General features: G+C 54.1%; 1 protein-coding gene across 2 annotated transcripts; it reads right to left on the bottom strand.

Moving 5' to 3' along the window:
* Positions 1-694: 694 nt before the first annotated feature.
* Positions 695-14,604, bottom strand: NFIL3 (nuclear factor, interleukin 3 regulated). 2 transcript variants are annotated; one of them, XM_047700448.1, is made up of 2 exons: positions 14,472-14,604; positions 695-2,527 (listed from the first exon to the last, which is right to left on the bottom strand). In XM_047700448.1, the coding sequence occupies exon 2, from the start codon at positions 2,382-2,384 to the stop codon at positions 993-995; it is 1,392 nt and encodes a 463-aa protein (XP_047556404.1). In that variant the 5' UTR covers positions 2,385-2,527; positions 14,472-14,604; the 3' UTR covers positions 695-992. The 2 variants fall into 2 exon arrangements, with proteins under 2 accessions (XP_047556404.1, XP_047556403.1); XM_047700447.1 differs by lacking the exon at positions 14,472-14,604 and adding an exon at positions 13,775-13,835.
* Between the last annotated feature and the right edge of the window lie 754 nt (positions 14,605-15,358).

Here is a 15,358-nt window from a genome sequence, read left to right as displayed (position 1 = left end):
CTGGGCTTCCGCGTTACCGTTTCTACTGTGAGCTACTATTTACGTTCATCTCTGGCAAACCGGAAAACAACAAGTATCACGTACACCCAGACCATATGTGCCCGAATGGGATAGCTGGTGTGTTCTCTGAAATTTTGGAAACTAAATAAAAATGGAATTTCACTAGCTTAATTCCCTAGACGGTTAGAGTTAAGAACTGTTAAGATTTAGAATAACACAAGAGTGACCTCATCCTTAGTCTTCAGATGCTCTTTCAAAAGAACCTCTAATTAATAAAGTGGGCCAGTGACTCAACGATTCACACGGATGTGTCAGACTCAAAGAAGAGATGGCCCCAGAGAAGGTGATGCCAGACCACTTGGATTTTTCTACTTAAAACAACAACAACAAAAAAAACCACTGAAAACTGAAGCTGAGAGCAACATAGATAAAGGGGAGTGACTTAGTAAATTAGCCTCAAATGCAAGAAAAGTCATTGTTATTTTTTTGCCCTCTCTTTGGAATGTTTCTAAACGTCCTATAGCCCGGACCAAACTAGAAGAAAACCAAACCATGTGCTGAACTTACATTTCGGCTTCCTGAATGCAGGGGAGTAAACTTCCCTGAATGAGTAAAACACGGAATATTTTAATACCACTTTTGGAAGTTAAATTGTTTTTTCTGTTCCGTAAAATCAGGTGCAGTGGAGCAGAAGTTCTGTGTTTGTCACCAATCCTTTATTGAAACTGGTAACTGACACGCTTTATAGCAGAACAAAAATAATGTCCAATATATACAGCCTTTGCATGGACTATGTGACTATACACAAGGCAGAGTGAGAACACGATCTAATCTCCATAATAATTTGTGCACAAAAAGACACCCAGCAGACAACGTGTGAACATTACAGTGGAATGACATCAGGGGTCCAGTGAAAATTCAGCCTAATACAAAACGTACTCATCTATTGCAAATGACGGCTTTGTAAACAGCCAGAGCTTTTCAGTAGTAATTCACCCAGAGTCCGAAGCAGAGATCTGGTGTGTGGCGATGAGTCTCTTGAGTGAAACCACCTCTGCAGACAAGTTTGCGATCCCCTGCTTCAGAAACAAGCCCTCTGGGTCAGACACCTTGTAGCCACTGTCTTGCATCTCCGCAACTCCCGTTTTGAAGCTGTTCTGAGTTTTGCCGTTCAGTTCTTTCGGATGCCAGTGTTCCGATTTGAGAGACCAATCTTGAATGTTGGTCACCTGCACGGAGAAAGGGGTGAGGGCAGAGTGCACCATGCTCGGGGCGGCGTGCTTCTCCAGTCCGAAATGTCTCTTGGGCGCCCCGTGGACCGGCGAGGGCGGTTTCGGCGCGGCGTCGAACTCGTGGTCCAACGCTTCGACTTTGATCTGCATGGCTTTGGCTTTAATGCGCAGCTTGTGCGGCAAGGCGGAGGAGTTCACTTCTGGCACCTTCACCACGGTGGCGTGGGCGCGCTGGAGCTCCACGGGAGAGTGGATGGGGCCCTTGGGCACCTGCTGCTCGTCCTCCCCATCGGAGGACTTCCCCACCGCGCCGTCGTCCGTCTCGGACGTCCTGGGGGAGTTGCTGGAGGACCGGGCGACCTGCAGCAGAGGGGGCGAGTGGGAGAAGCCCGGGAACGCGGTCCCCATGAGGCTCTGGTACACGGAGGCCCGGAAGGCGCCCCGCTCCTCCCCGGGCTCCCGCGCGTAGGTCTCCAGCTCCACCGGCTCTTGCTTGATGGCCTGGAACTTGCCGTCGGGGCTCCCGCAGCCGCCCCGCGCGGCCCCGTCCTGCGAGTGCTCCAGCGAGGACGCGTCGGAGCCGTCGGACAGGGAGGCCTGTGGGGAGTGCTTGATGACGGAGATGCAGCCGCCGCTCACCCCCGCCGGCTCGTGCTCCTCCACGAAGGGGCTGGCGCCGGACTTGGACGCGGGGTAGTCCTGGAAGTACACGGCGGTGGAGTGACTGAGTTTCTGGATCTCCTGGGCATAGGCTGCGGAGCTAATTAAGCCAAACTTTAATTTGAGGGACAGCAGCTCAGCTTTCAAAGTCGCGTTTTCCTCTCCCAGGGCAATCAGTTTGTTCTCCAAGACCAGGTCATTGAGGCGGCGCTTCTCCCGAGACCTCTTGGCGGCCTCGTTATTCTTCCGCCTCTTTTCCCAATACATGGCGTCCTTCTTCTCGTCGGGAATGAACTCCCGTTTCCTCCGGCAGGCGGAAGACTTGCTCTTGCCCACGCTGCCCTCGCTCAGCAGCAGCTCCTCGCCCGCCGTCAAGTCTTCCGAGACCTCGGTCAAGGCGGCGTTCAGCACCATCTTGTCCACGCCGTTGCCAGCGTCCAGGGACACCTGCTCCTTCTTGATGGCCTGCATCTTCCTCAGCTGCATCAGCATCAGACGGAGCCCTTGCCCAGGATTCACAAGCGCTTTAAAAGCTGCGCTGCACAAGCCATCGACGTTCTCTCTCCCGCTCTGCTGTCGAGCGAATCTCGCCGGCGCGTCTTCCCGAGCGGAGCGGGCGCCTTCCTCCCAGGTCCCTGCAACAGAGGAAAAGACCGTCACCCACCGGCAAGCGTGTCCCGCCAGGTGCGCACGAGGAGCGGCGCTCGGCACGTCGGTGCGCGCGCCCGAACTCGACACAGCGCTTCCCCTCGAGGAGGCTGCCATCTGGGGACGGAGATGGGGTGCCGGGGCCTGGCAGAGGGCAGTCCCCAGCGAGACCTCTCAGCAGAGTGCCGCGTGGCCCACGACGGAGGGAGCAAACACACACGAGGCCGGGGAGAAACCGAGAAGCCGTTTCAGGAGCGGAAACGTGTGCGCGCGGGGTGGGGGGCAGGCGGGGACGAGACACAGGAAGGACAGGACAGATCGCCTCTGGCTGGTTAAGCCTTAAACGGCGGCCGCACGTCGTGCTGCTCCTGAGTAACTTCAGGGGACATCCCAGCACCCCAGGCGGACACGCTCACCCGCCCCAAGAGAACTTCCCCAGGGAAACGCGCGCGCCCGGACACAGATGCTGCAACTACACGGAACAAAGTGCGCTCCAGAGCAAAACCCGTGTCTTCACAAAACTGAGAACAAAAGCCACAAGACCGCGGAGTCGCGGTGGTTCTGCTCCGACTGCGGCGCAGCGCGCACCTGCCTCCGCGCCGCACCGCGCTGGCCCCGACGCCCGCAGCCCCGCCCGGCGCCTCCCCGCGCCAGATCTCGTGACGCGCCTCGGCTATGACGTCGGATCCCTTCCTCCTTTTTTCTGGCTCCTTCATACTGATTTATCAAACGTCCCCGTAAGGCTGAAGCGCACCGGTGCCTGTGTCGGTCCCGCAAAGTCTGCCCCGGTACATTTCACTGAGGCGACAGTTTGGGACTAGAATAAACAGTTACTCTTCAAAGGGACCTTTTTTTTCCTTTTTTTTAAGTACAGTGCATTCTTGAAACTTAAAATTATTTTAGACCCGGAGAATGTAATTATGGAAAGAATTTCTTTCCATTTTACTAATTAGTTTCAAACAAAATATTTTTTAAAAAACCCTCAAAAATAGAACCATCAGCTAGCTTCCTTTTCCACTGATGAGATATTTATAATCTGAATTTGGCTTGACAGGAGGTAATAAACCCATATTAGATTCCAGTAACTATCTTTTTATGGTGCTTTTGGGATCCCACTGTGTTTCTCGATGGCTTCTCGGCCCGATTTCCCAGTAGGTAATACTCTCGTAAAGGAGACCACCGTTCACTCAGTGCTATCTGCATACGGCACTCTCTCCTGCCACATTAAAAAGATTTAATGTTTTTGTTTTACATCACTCTCCCTTTCTTGTGCATAGTTTTGTAATGACTAATGAAGTAAAGTTTAATTTTATCAGCTGGAAAAGCCTGCCAGCTTCTCGTGCCTTTTCCAGAAGGAACAGAAGAAATGATGTAATGATTTCAGGATCATAAAGACTAAGGTTTAATGCCACATTTTTGTCCGTCAGGCTGAGCCAACGTGGAAACAGTTGCGACTTAGCGAAACCCGTGATTAATAATACCAAGTTTCTGTTTGTTTTTGATGACACGACATGAAGGCGATGAGTCTGCACGGCAGGCAGAGGTGGTGTAAAAAGGAATCTTCTCGTTATCACTTGATACAACTCTGTTCTCCACATTCCCACTCAGGTTTCGTCTTCTGACACCAAAACCCATCTTTCCTCGACATTATCAGTGGACTCTTGGCTGCGTGTAAAGATTTCTGTTCCCCAGCTCCGTCAAGTCCCCACCACTAAAGTCAATGGATGGTTGAGGCCAAGACTCAAGCTTCCAGCAGCGGGGACGGCAGCACCGATCGTTTCTGGTGTGACCTTCAAACCTCCAGCAGCTCCTTGGGTACCCCTGTTTTGCTCAGCATCATATAGCTCCTTGAAACTCATTCTGGATAGATTTTCCACCGGAGACGCACTCTTCTCCCCCCATTTAAAAATTCATCCCCTCCTTTTTTTTTTTAAAAAAGTCACATTCCTTTTATGGTCGCCTTCCCCAGTGAGCTCCCCACTTACACTTTTGAAATGCCCTACCATCCTGCCTTAGTTACTCTTCCTGAACTTTTCCTTATTTCATCATTTCTTATCCATTTTCAGCATTTCAAATCTACCAGGGGGTGGAGACTTTCCAGCCTCCGGGTCCAAAGGTTGCCGTGTGCCAGGAGCCTGGCAGAGTGGGGCGGGCAGCCCTCACCAGATTGTCCCACTCCATCTAACAAAAGTATCCCCCTAGTCCTACCATCTCTTTGAGCCCTGTCTTCTCACCGTCTAAGCACTCTGTGTCCACTCTGTCATCTCTAGAACTTCCTCGGTGCATTCAAAACCTACAGGAAGTCTCCTTTCTTTTTGATCTTCTTCCCATGTGAATTTTACTACATGTACTAGAATCTGACGTCTTCTCTCACCTGCAAATATTGTGTCTCTGATTCACTGGCAAATCACCACCTACTATCTTAGGATCTTCTGTATCATTTTTTATCAAATAATCTTGCAGTGTTGGAAAAAAGTTTCTCATGCATGTGAGACACCGCAGAGAAGGTGCTGATTTCGTACACTGTACCCTTCCGCAGGTCTGCTCTGTACCCCCAACTAGCCTGCAGTCTTTCTCAGGGGCAAGGCGCTGCCTTTTGTGTCCTCACAATGAACTGGACACGGAGGTGTCTGACATTGGATTGGCAGGCGCTCATTTGCCTTATCTAAGAGAATTTTGTAAATGAAACACTTTCTGATAGCTTTTTTAACCGAATATTATTACGTATTCTATGTTATCATGTATTCTAAAAAAAGACATTTTACTTGTTAACGGAGAGCTTCTCTTATTAACTGGTTCACCCAACACATATGGAGTGCCGGACACCAGGCACTGAGCCAGACTGGGGCACATAAAGAGGGAGGGAAAACCAAACTTGAGAGTCCAGGAGCTCCTCGTCTCCGGCAGGAGCCAGACGGGAGAACCCAGCGCTCGGGGAGGCGCACGCAACGGGCGCCGTCAGCATGGGGTCGGGTCACACCACACACCCTTTCCAGCCCCGCTACTTGTTTCTTGGTCGTGGTGACAACAACACAGCAACCCCAACAGGTGCCATTTACTGAACGCGCGCTGCACAGCAGGTGCGAGGAGCCTGGCCTGTCCTATGTGTGTCACCCTCACGATGACGCTTTTCAAAACAGAACTGGCTCAGGGGCGCCTGGGTGGCTCAGTGGGTTAAGCCACTGCCTTCAGCTCAGGTCATGATCTCAGGGTCCTGGGATCGAGCCCCGCGTCGGGCTCTCTGCTCAGCGGGGAGCCTGCTTCCCTTTCTCTCTCTCTGCCTGCCTCTCTGCCTACTTGTGATCTGTCTGTCAAATAAATAAATAAATAATCTTTAAAAAAAAAAAAAAAAAAAAAAAAACAGAACTGGCTCGGAGAAGTTCCTGACTTGCCCTGCGCCCCCCAGCTGGCGACACAGCAGAGCGGACTCCAGCCCAGATCCTGGTCCAGCTCCGGCCAGCGCCCTCTCCGTGCTCGCGTGGGTGGGTCTGGTGTGCGCCCAATTCCTCTCCTGAACCGCTCCGGTTTCTGAGTAAAACACACGCACCGACGCCGTCACTGTCACGGCAGTACTGCACCACGAGATGCGGCCACGACTGCCTTAGGGCAACAAAGGTGCCACCTGGATCTCTCCTCCTGCCTCTCTGACCGTTGTTTTAGATCCTGAGAGTACAGAATCAATTGCAGGAACATTCTAAGCGCTCGCCTCTGCCGAAATTGCAGTCTCCTGGCAATCCGGCGCGTTACAATAGGGGATGAGGAAAACTGCAGCGGGGCATCGTCGCCTATGATTTTTGGGTCAAAAACAAAATGTACGCATGTTCGACATGGAGGGACGGTGGGTGGCCGAAACACAGAGAGCCTGAGTGACTTTCCCAGGATCACACAGCGCTGATGGGCAGGGATGAGCCTTAGAATGCAGTCTTGTTCCCTGACAGTGAACTCAAAGGAAAGGCTTCAGGGGGCTTATACGTGGCCTTCTGACACATCGGTGTTTATACTCAGCTCGTGACTTTTTTCCAAACCCCAGCGTTCTCCCTTTGGGTGGATTTAAGCCTCTGCATCACGCTTTCGGGCCACAACCCACGCTGGGCTGCGGGCACCCCTTCGAGTTCCCTTTTTGAGTAACTGTCCCTTAGTGCCCTTTCTGGGACGCTGGCATGCTTGGGTGGTCAGCCTCATCAGCCCCGTTAGGTGACAGGGCTGCCTCATCAGGACACGGATGAAAAGAGCAATCGAAGCGCAGAAGACACCACTTTCCAGCCGACGGGTCTTCCCGTCCCCAACACAGGCGCACTGTCTCCAAGTGCTTTTTCACAGGCCTCTAGCCCCGTTACATGATTTCCACAGGTGGGAGCTGGGTTTTGTAAAAGCTGAGTTGTGATGTGTATTCAAGTCAGAAGACCCCAACGTGATCTTTAATTAAGTTTAAAATTTGGTTTAAAAAAGTCTAAAAAAAGAATAAAAGTTCACAACATGAAGCCTCCACCTAATTCTTCCTCAAGGAGGGATGGGGTCACTTCTGCTTCCGGAGACAGACCTGTGGCCATCCCGGCCCCCAGCGCCCCTCTCAGAAGAGCCAGGGTAAGTCTTCTTGCAAACAGCCTGTGTCACATATTTTGATTTAAAAATTCTGTCTACACAAAATGAGATACTATTCGATGTGCTTCATGTTTTGGAAACATTTTCTAATAGAACTCTCGTCCTCCACCCTCCGGATGTGCCACTTACTCCCTCGGAGCACAGTGTAGATGCCGTTAAAGAAAACAAACCATTTTATCTTCATGGTAAACTCTCGCTGCGCTAAGCAGACAGCTGCTCGTCTTTGCGATGGTGTCATTTTGGTGAAAAATAAATAAAGTTAATCAATTCACAGCTCTTTAAGCTATTAAAACGAGCAAAATGTCAACTGGGCTTCTTGCGGTAGGTGAACCACCGAGGACACGACTGTCTCAGTAAAATGCTTTACTCTGTTCATGGATCAGAACGACATCAGGACTGGAAAGCTGAGCCCAACAGGGAAGAAGCACGCACGTGCGGTCAAGGCGGTGGGGGATGAAAACTCAGGGAGCACTGACGTCGCGGGGGTTTCTAATCAGGCTGAAAAATTAAAGGCTTTTAGTTTTTAAAGTCATCTCTACGCCCAACATGTGGCTGGAACTCGTGACCCCAAGATCAGGACTCGTACCCTCTACCGACTGAGCCAGCAGATGCCCCAGAGATTTTTTAAATAAACAAAACTACGTTAAACCTCTCTAATTGCCAATGAAGTACCTTCCGTTCAAGAATATAATTGTCTCCAGTAACACAGACTAACCCTAATGTTAGAGAGGAAAGTGTACTGATCCAGACAGAAACACACATTTACAGGGACTCTCCTGCTTTGCCAGAATCTGTCCTATCATAGCAACACACTAACCTACTTTTTCTCCTTGGGTGCATTTGTAAACAAATGTGTCAAAATCTGATCAAGTTTACGCTCCGTGAAAATACTTCAAGTTTCTTGCTCTATGGTCCTCAACAAAGGACCACTTAAAAATTAGATTCAATCTTAACAAATAGGACAACACTGCATTTTGTGATAGCTGATACAACTTAAGGGACTGAAATATGAAACAGTATCACTCAGCACTTTTCTGTAAGAGAGGCCAGTGTCTGTGACCTAAGCGCACAGTGGGAATTTTCGGAAGACGGTGCAGGAAACGCTCAGATGCTAACACACAGGAACAACAGGACGGCTGGAGGACAGACCAAAACACACCCTCCTGAAGAGGGAGAGGAATGGGGAGGGGGGCCGGGGGGAGAAGGGAGAGGAATCATAAAGCATTTTAAAAAGGCACAGTCACTTCAAAGTGGGGACCACTAGTTTCCTTGCTACTTCCAAAGATCAATGTATCAGTCTGACGACGAACCTGAAATCCTAAAGGACGCCAAGAAGCACAAAGTCACCCTGTTACAGGAAATTCTGCCATTGGTTCGCACCAGCAGAGCCTGTGCAACACACGGAAGAGTGACAGGAATGGTGTAGGTGCAGGGCTGGGGGGTGGGCGGGCAGGGAAAGTTCTTGAATGCTTGTAAGTTCCCTGAAGAACCACTGCAGTTCTCCTCAGTTTGACTTTTTGATCTCTTCTAATTTCACTTTCTTGCCCCCTTGAGCAGATAATCACAAATGTCATTTACTTTACTATGTGCCTTATGAACGGGATGGATTTTTAAAAAAATGTTTCCATGTTTACTTGAAGACCATTGAACTGCCAGTTGAGATCTCTGGAGAGTTAATTGATAAAAGACACCATATTCTGATAACTCCAGGCTTATAATACAAAGATCATTCTGACTCCAACGAAACTGAGTCCTCAAAGCACGTATCATTATGAATGGCATCTAGAAAATCCCTGCTAACTTTCTTATCATAAAACAACCTTAAGCTCTCTAATTAAAACCATATGAGAAATGGTATTTTTTTAAACAGTTTTTTTTTTTTTAACTACAGGAAAGTTATTTGCAAAGAAATTTGAGAGGTAATTGGGGGCACTGGTAATACAAATTCATTTTGAAACCGAAAAACTCTTATGTAATGTCTGTGATCAAAGGTCAACGTCTTTCGACATTCTCAATGAGTCTGATCTGGATAAAATTCAACTCAAATACAATTTAGGAAAATAACAGGATATCAGACAATGTGTCAATGCTGTGAAATACTGGCACACCTCACAAAACCCAGAAATGCATATTAAAGGAGCTTCACTTGCATTGTTTCTGTCATATTTTGAATCGAATCCCAAGTGTGCTCTCATTCCCTCAATACAAATTAAAAATAAACAACTCCTCACAGCATCAGTGCCATCTGGATTACAATGGAAATAATGAAGTATGTGTGATTTCAGCCCGGGGAAAAATAAGGCCGAGGCAATATGACTGCACCTTTTCCATTCCATGCGGCAATCACATTCACTTCGTGGAGCTGACGACGGACCAAGGCAAGGTCAATAGAAATACCCACTCCGTGGCTGCGTCAGGCAGTTGCTCAACGCAGGAAAGCGCGCTAACAAAGGGTTTTTAATTTTCAGGCTGTTGCATCACACTGATGTTATAACTGGGCTTCGCAAAGATAAGCCTTTAGCACAGAAAAGGAAACTGTTGCGAAGACTGCAGTGAGCTAGCATGCACACTCTGGGGAGGGCGGGGGAGTGTTACTAGCACAGCCCACCCCCCTTCCCGTTTTTGGGCTGGTGGTCTGGGCTGCTAATCCATCTCTCCGCGCCTGCACTCCCTCACCTGTAAAATGCGGATGGTGACAGAACGCAGCCCAGGGCCAGGCACAAGCAGGCTAAGGGGCTGGGAAGTACTAGCTCCTCGTCTCGGAAGAATGGGCAGCATCAAGGCAACGAGGCTGGCGAGCCAGGGCATTTGAGCCTCTTGCGATTCTTAGGGAAGCCCTGCCTGCGCCGCAGGTAGAAGACTCAACCGGATAAAATCTTGTGTATTAATCAAAAGGGCCAACCATCAGCAGTTTCACGGGGCACGGCCTTGGCTGTCAACCACACAGCCTGCACACATTCCTTCCCAGAGGGCTCATCTGTGGGGTCTAAGCAGCCTCGGCTGGTCTGGGGCCACAGAAGCATAGAGATGTGGATCATCAGGCCACGGAAAACCGTCAGAGTGGTCAAAGGAACTGGGAAAAGCCAGGGCTCTGTGCCACTTGTCTCATCATTCCTGCCACAGCGACTGGCCTCTGTGTTCCTACCAGCACTTCCCCAACATCAACCCAGTGATCTGAGAGGTTTGCAACACCACCAAGAATTCACTTCCAACTTAAGTTACCATTGAACACGATGGCACACAGTTTTAAGAGAAGAAGAAAAAGTAATCATTGTTACAACAAAAATGTATCCCAAGAAGGATCTTTAACTACAGGGTTTAACTGAAACTTCAGTCCTTACTGTTACTGGACAGAGACTTAGGCAGCGAAAAATGAAGGTGAATACTTTTATTTAAAACAACAAGGAACCAGTCTGTTTGCTGGTAAATTGCATGGGAGTGGTTTGCTGAGCTCCTCACAACTACCCAGCTGGACAGGTCCTACTCCCTCAGTTTACCCTGGACACCAGTGGAGATCACAGCGGCTCCCAAAATCACAGGCCGGGCCGAGGGCCCAGCTCTTCTGGGCCCGAGCTCTCAGCACTCCGCCAAGCTGGTCGCTGGCTCGGACAGTGGCCTGGACTCCAGAGCGAACTGGTTGGGGCACGGACGTAGGATGTGATCGCACGGAAACCAACTTTTCAACGAAGCCGTCTGCTGGAGAACACCTGTGATGTCTCGGAACCCACCGCACACCTGCTGCCCGTGGGCTCTCAGAAGTCGCCCCGGGGATGAAAGTGCTGTGGTCTGACAGCAGGACCCCGGCGGCTGCGTGGGCGGTGTGATTTTTTTTTTTTTTTTTTTCTTTTATTTTGAACTCGGGGGATTCAAGTTCTTTCTACTCTAGCCTTTGAACACACTAAGTGAAGGTTCAAAAAAAAAAAAAAAAAAAATCAACTCCACTGTGGCCACAGTCAAGCCCGGGCGCTCCTTTCCATCACCAGCAGGGCTGGAGCGCCCGCACCCCGGGGGCCGCGGTCTGCTGACATTTGGAGGCGTTCTCCGTCTCTCTCACTTCACGAATCGAGAAGCGCTCGGCTCCCAGATACAATGAAGGCTCCGGGAACAAAGGTGTCCGCGGTGCTCGGAGGCTCACCGGGCAAGAGGCAGGAGGCAGGCCGCTCGAGCCGCCCAGCCGCCCAGCCGCCGGCCGCCCTCTCCTTGCGCCTCGCCCCGGGCGCCTCTCGCTCCTCCCCAGCTCCCCTTCCAGCCCTCCCCCGCCGCGCTCCTCTCCCCTCCCTCGGCCGGGCGAACCCCGAGCGCGCCCGCGCTCCCCGGCCCAGGTCCCTCCGCGCCCCCAGCGCGGCGCCTCACCGGGACCCGCCCCCGCCGGGTGGGCGGCGCAGCGGGGCCTCGGAGCTGGCAGGACCCCCTCGCCAGAACAAAGGAATGTGGGGAGGGGGCGAGGAGGCGCACAGGCCGCCGTGCGGCTCCAGCCCAAGCGCCGCCCAGGGCGCTCCCGGGTCCCGACCCTGGGCCCCCACGCGCCGCCCCCACCTCCCGGCCCCCTGCCTCCTTCCCCCCAGGGCCCGCAGGCGGGAGGGGCGCGCTCCTGGAGGTCGCGATCGGAAGGTGGCGCTACGTGTTCCCCGGCAGGCCCGGGGCTCCCTGCCCAAGCTCCAAAGTAGGTCGGGGTCTGACACCGGGGGCCTTGGAGCAATATTAGCTTGTTGGAAAGCAGCTGCAATTATTTGGGGTAATCCAATTTGTTCTAGGGATGAATGTCTGTAACACGCCCCCCCCCAAAAAAAAACCCGAACCCTGTTCTGTAGTTATTTAAATGTTAAGTCAGGGGGGGAAAGTCTAACATATACACACCATCGTATACAGACCTTCACACCCAATCACACTACCTAAGAGTGCCCGAGGAAATTTAAAATCTCGGTATATTATATGTCCATATATACTCACAGGAATAAAACTAGGGCATCTACACAAAAATGCAATCCACTAACCTATATCTGTTTCCCATAAATCATATCTAGCCTGGAGGAAAAAAATACCCACGATGTGAAATAAATACTTGTGACCTCATTCCCTGTTGTTATTTACAAAAGCCAAGACCAGAAGATGACACTTGGCCATCCCCTGCTGTTCCCAGGGAACAAGCACTTTCCTAAAGTGTCCTTTATAAAGACAAATGGGAGTCAGCATCCAGCAAATCACCAGGCTCTGCGAAATGCCTTCCTAAAAATACAATCTTATCAAAGGTCTCCGAAGGCGTGGAGTTAAAACTACAGCAAATGGCCTTGAACTTGTATCTGCACACAGCCCTGGAGAAAACACCAGAAATAGCGCTGCGAGGCCACAATTGTTAAAATGCAATAGGGCTAAATTTAGAAGAACGCACATTTCATTTAGGGCAAAAGACACACATTCGGCATCGTGAGCTAACTCAGTGCTTTACCCGGTTGTCTACTTTCCTGTTTAAAATATCCTTTAAAAAAAAAAAAGAAAGAAAGAAAAAGAAAACTGTTACAGTGACATTTTAAAGGCTGAGATTGTCCTACTTTCTTTGTAGCAAGAATATAAAATCACGTAATTAGCTCCCGTTTCCTATGCTGACTGCCAGCAAATCGGCGGTTACATAATGCAACATTTCCAGGAAACTATTATGTGATCTGTCTTGTGTCTGAAAAAGCAATGACAATAAGGTGAGAAAAAGGGCTGATGGAACGGAATGCGTGAAAATCAAGAAGGTAGGGAGGTAAACGCCACAATGGTTCGTCCCAGATTTAAAAATAATAGCTCAGGACACCTAAGGGGCGAACCCCGGGAGTATCCAAGATCGGAACACAAGCCGGGGAATTCTTCATGTCGCGCAGGAGTGTTGAGAAACACGTCTTTTTCCTGGGGTCGTAGTAGAGGTGTAAATAACGACCTAATTTCCAGCGCTGCGCTAACGTTTCCAAATCACTGCACACGTCCGCGCACATTCCCACATCTGCCCGGAACCCCGGCCAGGGTCTCGCGGTGGACAGATTATGCAATCCGCGCAAGGACACATCCCACAACCTTCCCGGGCGCTGTAGCGCGCGCTGACGACAAACAGGGTGGGAGACGTCGGTGCAGACACAGCCCCTGACACAAACAGACGCGGGCACGCATTCTCGGAATGCCGTCACGGCTCACGCTGCCGACGCGCCTTCTCCACAAGAAGACCGGGACGAGTCCCATCCACTCGGCCCCGCTCCCCCGCCGCCCCCGCCGCCAGCCCCGCAGGAGGGACGAGAAAGGAGGCAGCGCTGCCCTTCCCGCTCGAGGTGGCTCAGCCTCCCCGGCGCTCTCCTCCACCAAAACATCAATTTTCCTGAAATCGGGAGACATTATGCAACCGCGGCGGGGGGAGCGCGAGCCAGCCCGACTGCGTGCCGGCGCGAGGGCGCTGCCGCCGAAGCAGCCACCTTAAGGTGGCGAGCCCCCCCCCCCCGCCAAGGCAGCAAAAGTTTATGTAACCAACGCCCCGCGCACACTCGCCGCCGCGGCCGGCCCCGCGCGCAGCCCGGCCCGCGCCCCGCGCCCGCCGGCCGCGCGCCCCGGCAGCGGGCGGGGAGCCGGGCGCCGGGCCGGGCGGCGGTGGGCGGAGCGCTTACCGTGTTCCTGCTCTCGGGCCGGCGAGCCCCGGCGGCGGAGAGAGCGCGCGGGCGGCCGGGAGCAGGGCGCCGCGGCGCGCAGGGCTCGGGCCGGGCCTCCGGGGCGGCGGGCGGCGGCGGGCGGCGGCGAGGGCGCGGCGCGGAAGGCGGGCGGCGCGCCGGGTCCGCGGGCGCCGTGGCCGCGCCGGGAGATGTGTGTTAGTAGGTCAGTTCCGAGCGCCGCGCTACGTCGCCGCCCGCCAGCCTCGCGGTGATGGGCGGCCGCGGCCCCAATCGCCGCGCCCGCACCCGCCCCCGGCCCGCCGCCAATGGCCGCGGCCGGCGGGGGCGGGCTCTCCGCGGCCCCGCCCCTCGGGCCCGCCCCCCGCGCCCCCGCCCGCTCCGCCCCCCCCCGCCGCCACCTCCCCGCTGCGCCGCCGGCCGCCCGCGTCCCTCCGCGACCGGGGCCAGCGCCGCCGCCCGAGCGCCGCGAGGATCCGCGCCCCGCGCTAGGCTTGCGCAGCGGCCGGCGCCGGCGCCCGGAGCGGGGCGAGCCGGGGAGGGGACCGAGACGCCCCCTCCCCTCCGCTGCACCCTCGCCGTCCAGCTCTCCCACCGCCGCCTTCGCCCTCCGGCGCCGCGGTGCCTCCGGGAGCCCCGCGGTCCGCGCTCGCTCGCAGGCGCTTTTTGTCTCCCGAGCACGCAGCGGCGGGGCTACCTGTTGCCGACCGACTGCCCGGCCGAGGGCCGCGGGCTGCGGCGACCCGGGCGTGGCACGGACCTCCGCCGGCCCCTCCCCGCACCCTCGCCGAGGACCCGTCCTCCTCCTCCGGGTGGGCGAGGGGGGAGGGGGCGCTGGCGAGCCGCCGGCGCTCGGGGCGGGGGCCGTGGGGAGGAGGCCGGGCTGCCGGCTGGAGCCCCGCGGTGCTGCGTAGGCGGCGATTACGATGCCCCGCGCGTCTCCCCGGGGAGCGCGACGGCCCGGAGCGGGGAGAGAGCGAGCGCGCAAACACCGCCCCCTGCACAATTAGGGCGAAGATGACGGATGCAAAGTTGTTGCGTAATCGGACCGGGAAAGGACGCTCGCCGAGGTCCGTCTGCGCCCGGCCGCGCCGAGAGGTGGCCGCCGCGGGTGCGCCCGGCCGGCCGCCCGCTGGCGCGCGGGGTGTCCCCGGCGATCTCGGAGCTGGCGGCTCCTTAGTGTCATTTCTGCCCCAACTGGCTGCGGTTGTCTTCTCCCCCTGAATTCCCGGGCTACGTAAGAGACGTAAAGGAACGGGAGAAATGGCACCTCGCGGCGCGTTCTGCGGGCACCGCGCGCGGGAGGCCGTGACGGCACGTGCACACCCGGCGCGTCTGCGGAAGGAACGAGCGAGCCCGCGGGTCGGCCTCCGCGAAGGGAGCCATGTTCCTCACGGGGACGCACGCGCTTGCCCGGACGCGGCTGTGGCAGGTGGGGAAGGACCCTGCTCCGCCTGGACTGCAGGAGCCGGACAGAATGCCTTCGGTGACGTTCCATTCTTTTCCCCGTGACACATTTTTTTAAAGAAGAAAAATTTGAACCAAACCCCGAAGTAGAGAGGAGACGGAACCCCCAGCAACCAC

This window comes from Lutra lutra, chromosome 13, assembly GCF_902655055.1.
Source record: "Lutra lutra chromosome 13, mLutLut1.2, whole genome shotgun sequence".
In the NCBI taxonomy this organism is placed as follows: domain Eukaryota; kingdom Metazoa; phylum Chordata; class Mammalia; order Carnivora; family Mustelidae; genus Lutra; species Lutra lutra.
This window is presented reverse-complemented; position numbering and strand designations above follow the sequence as displayed.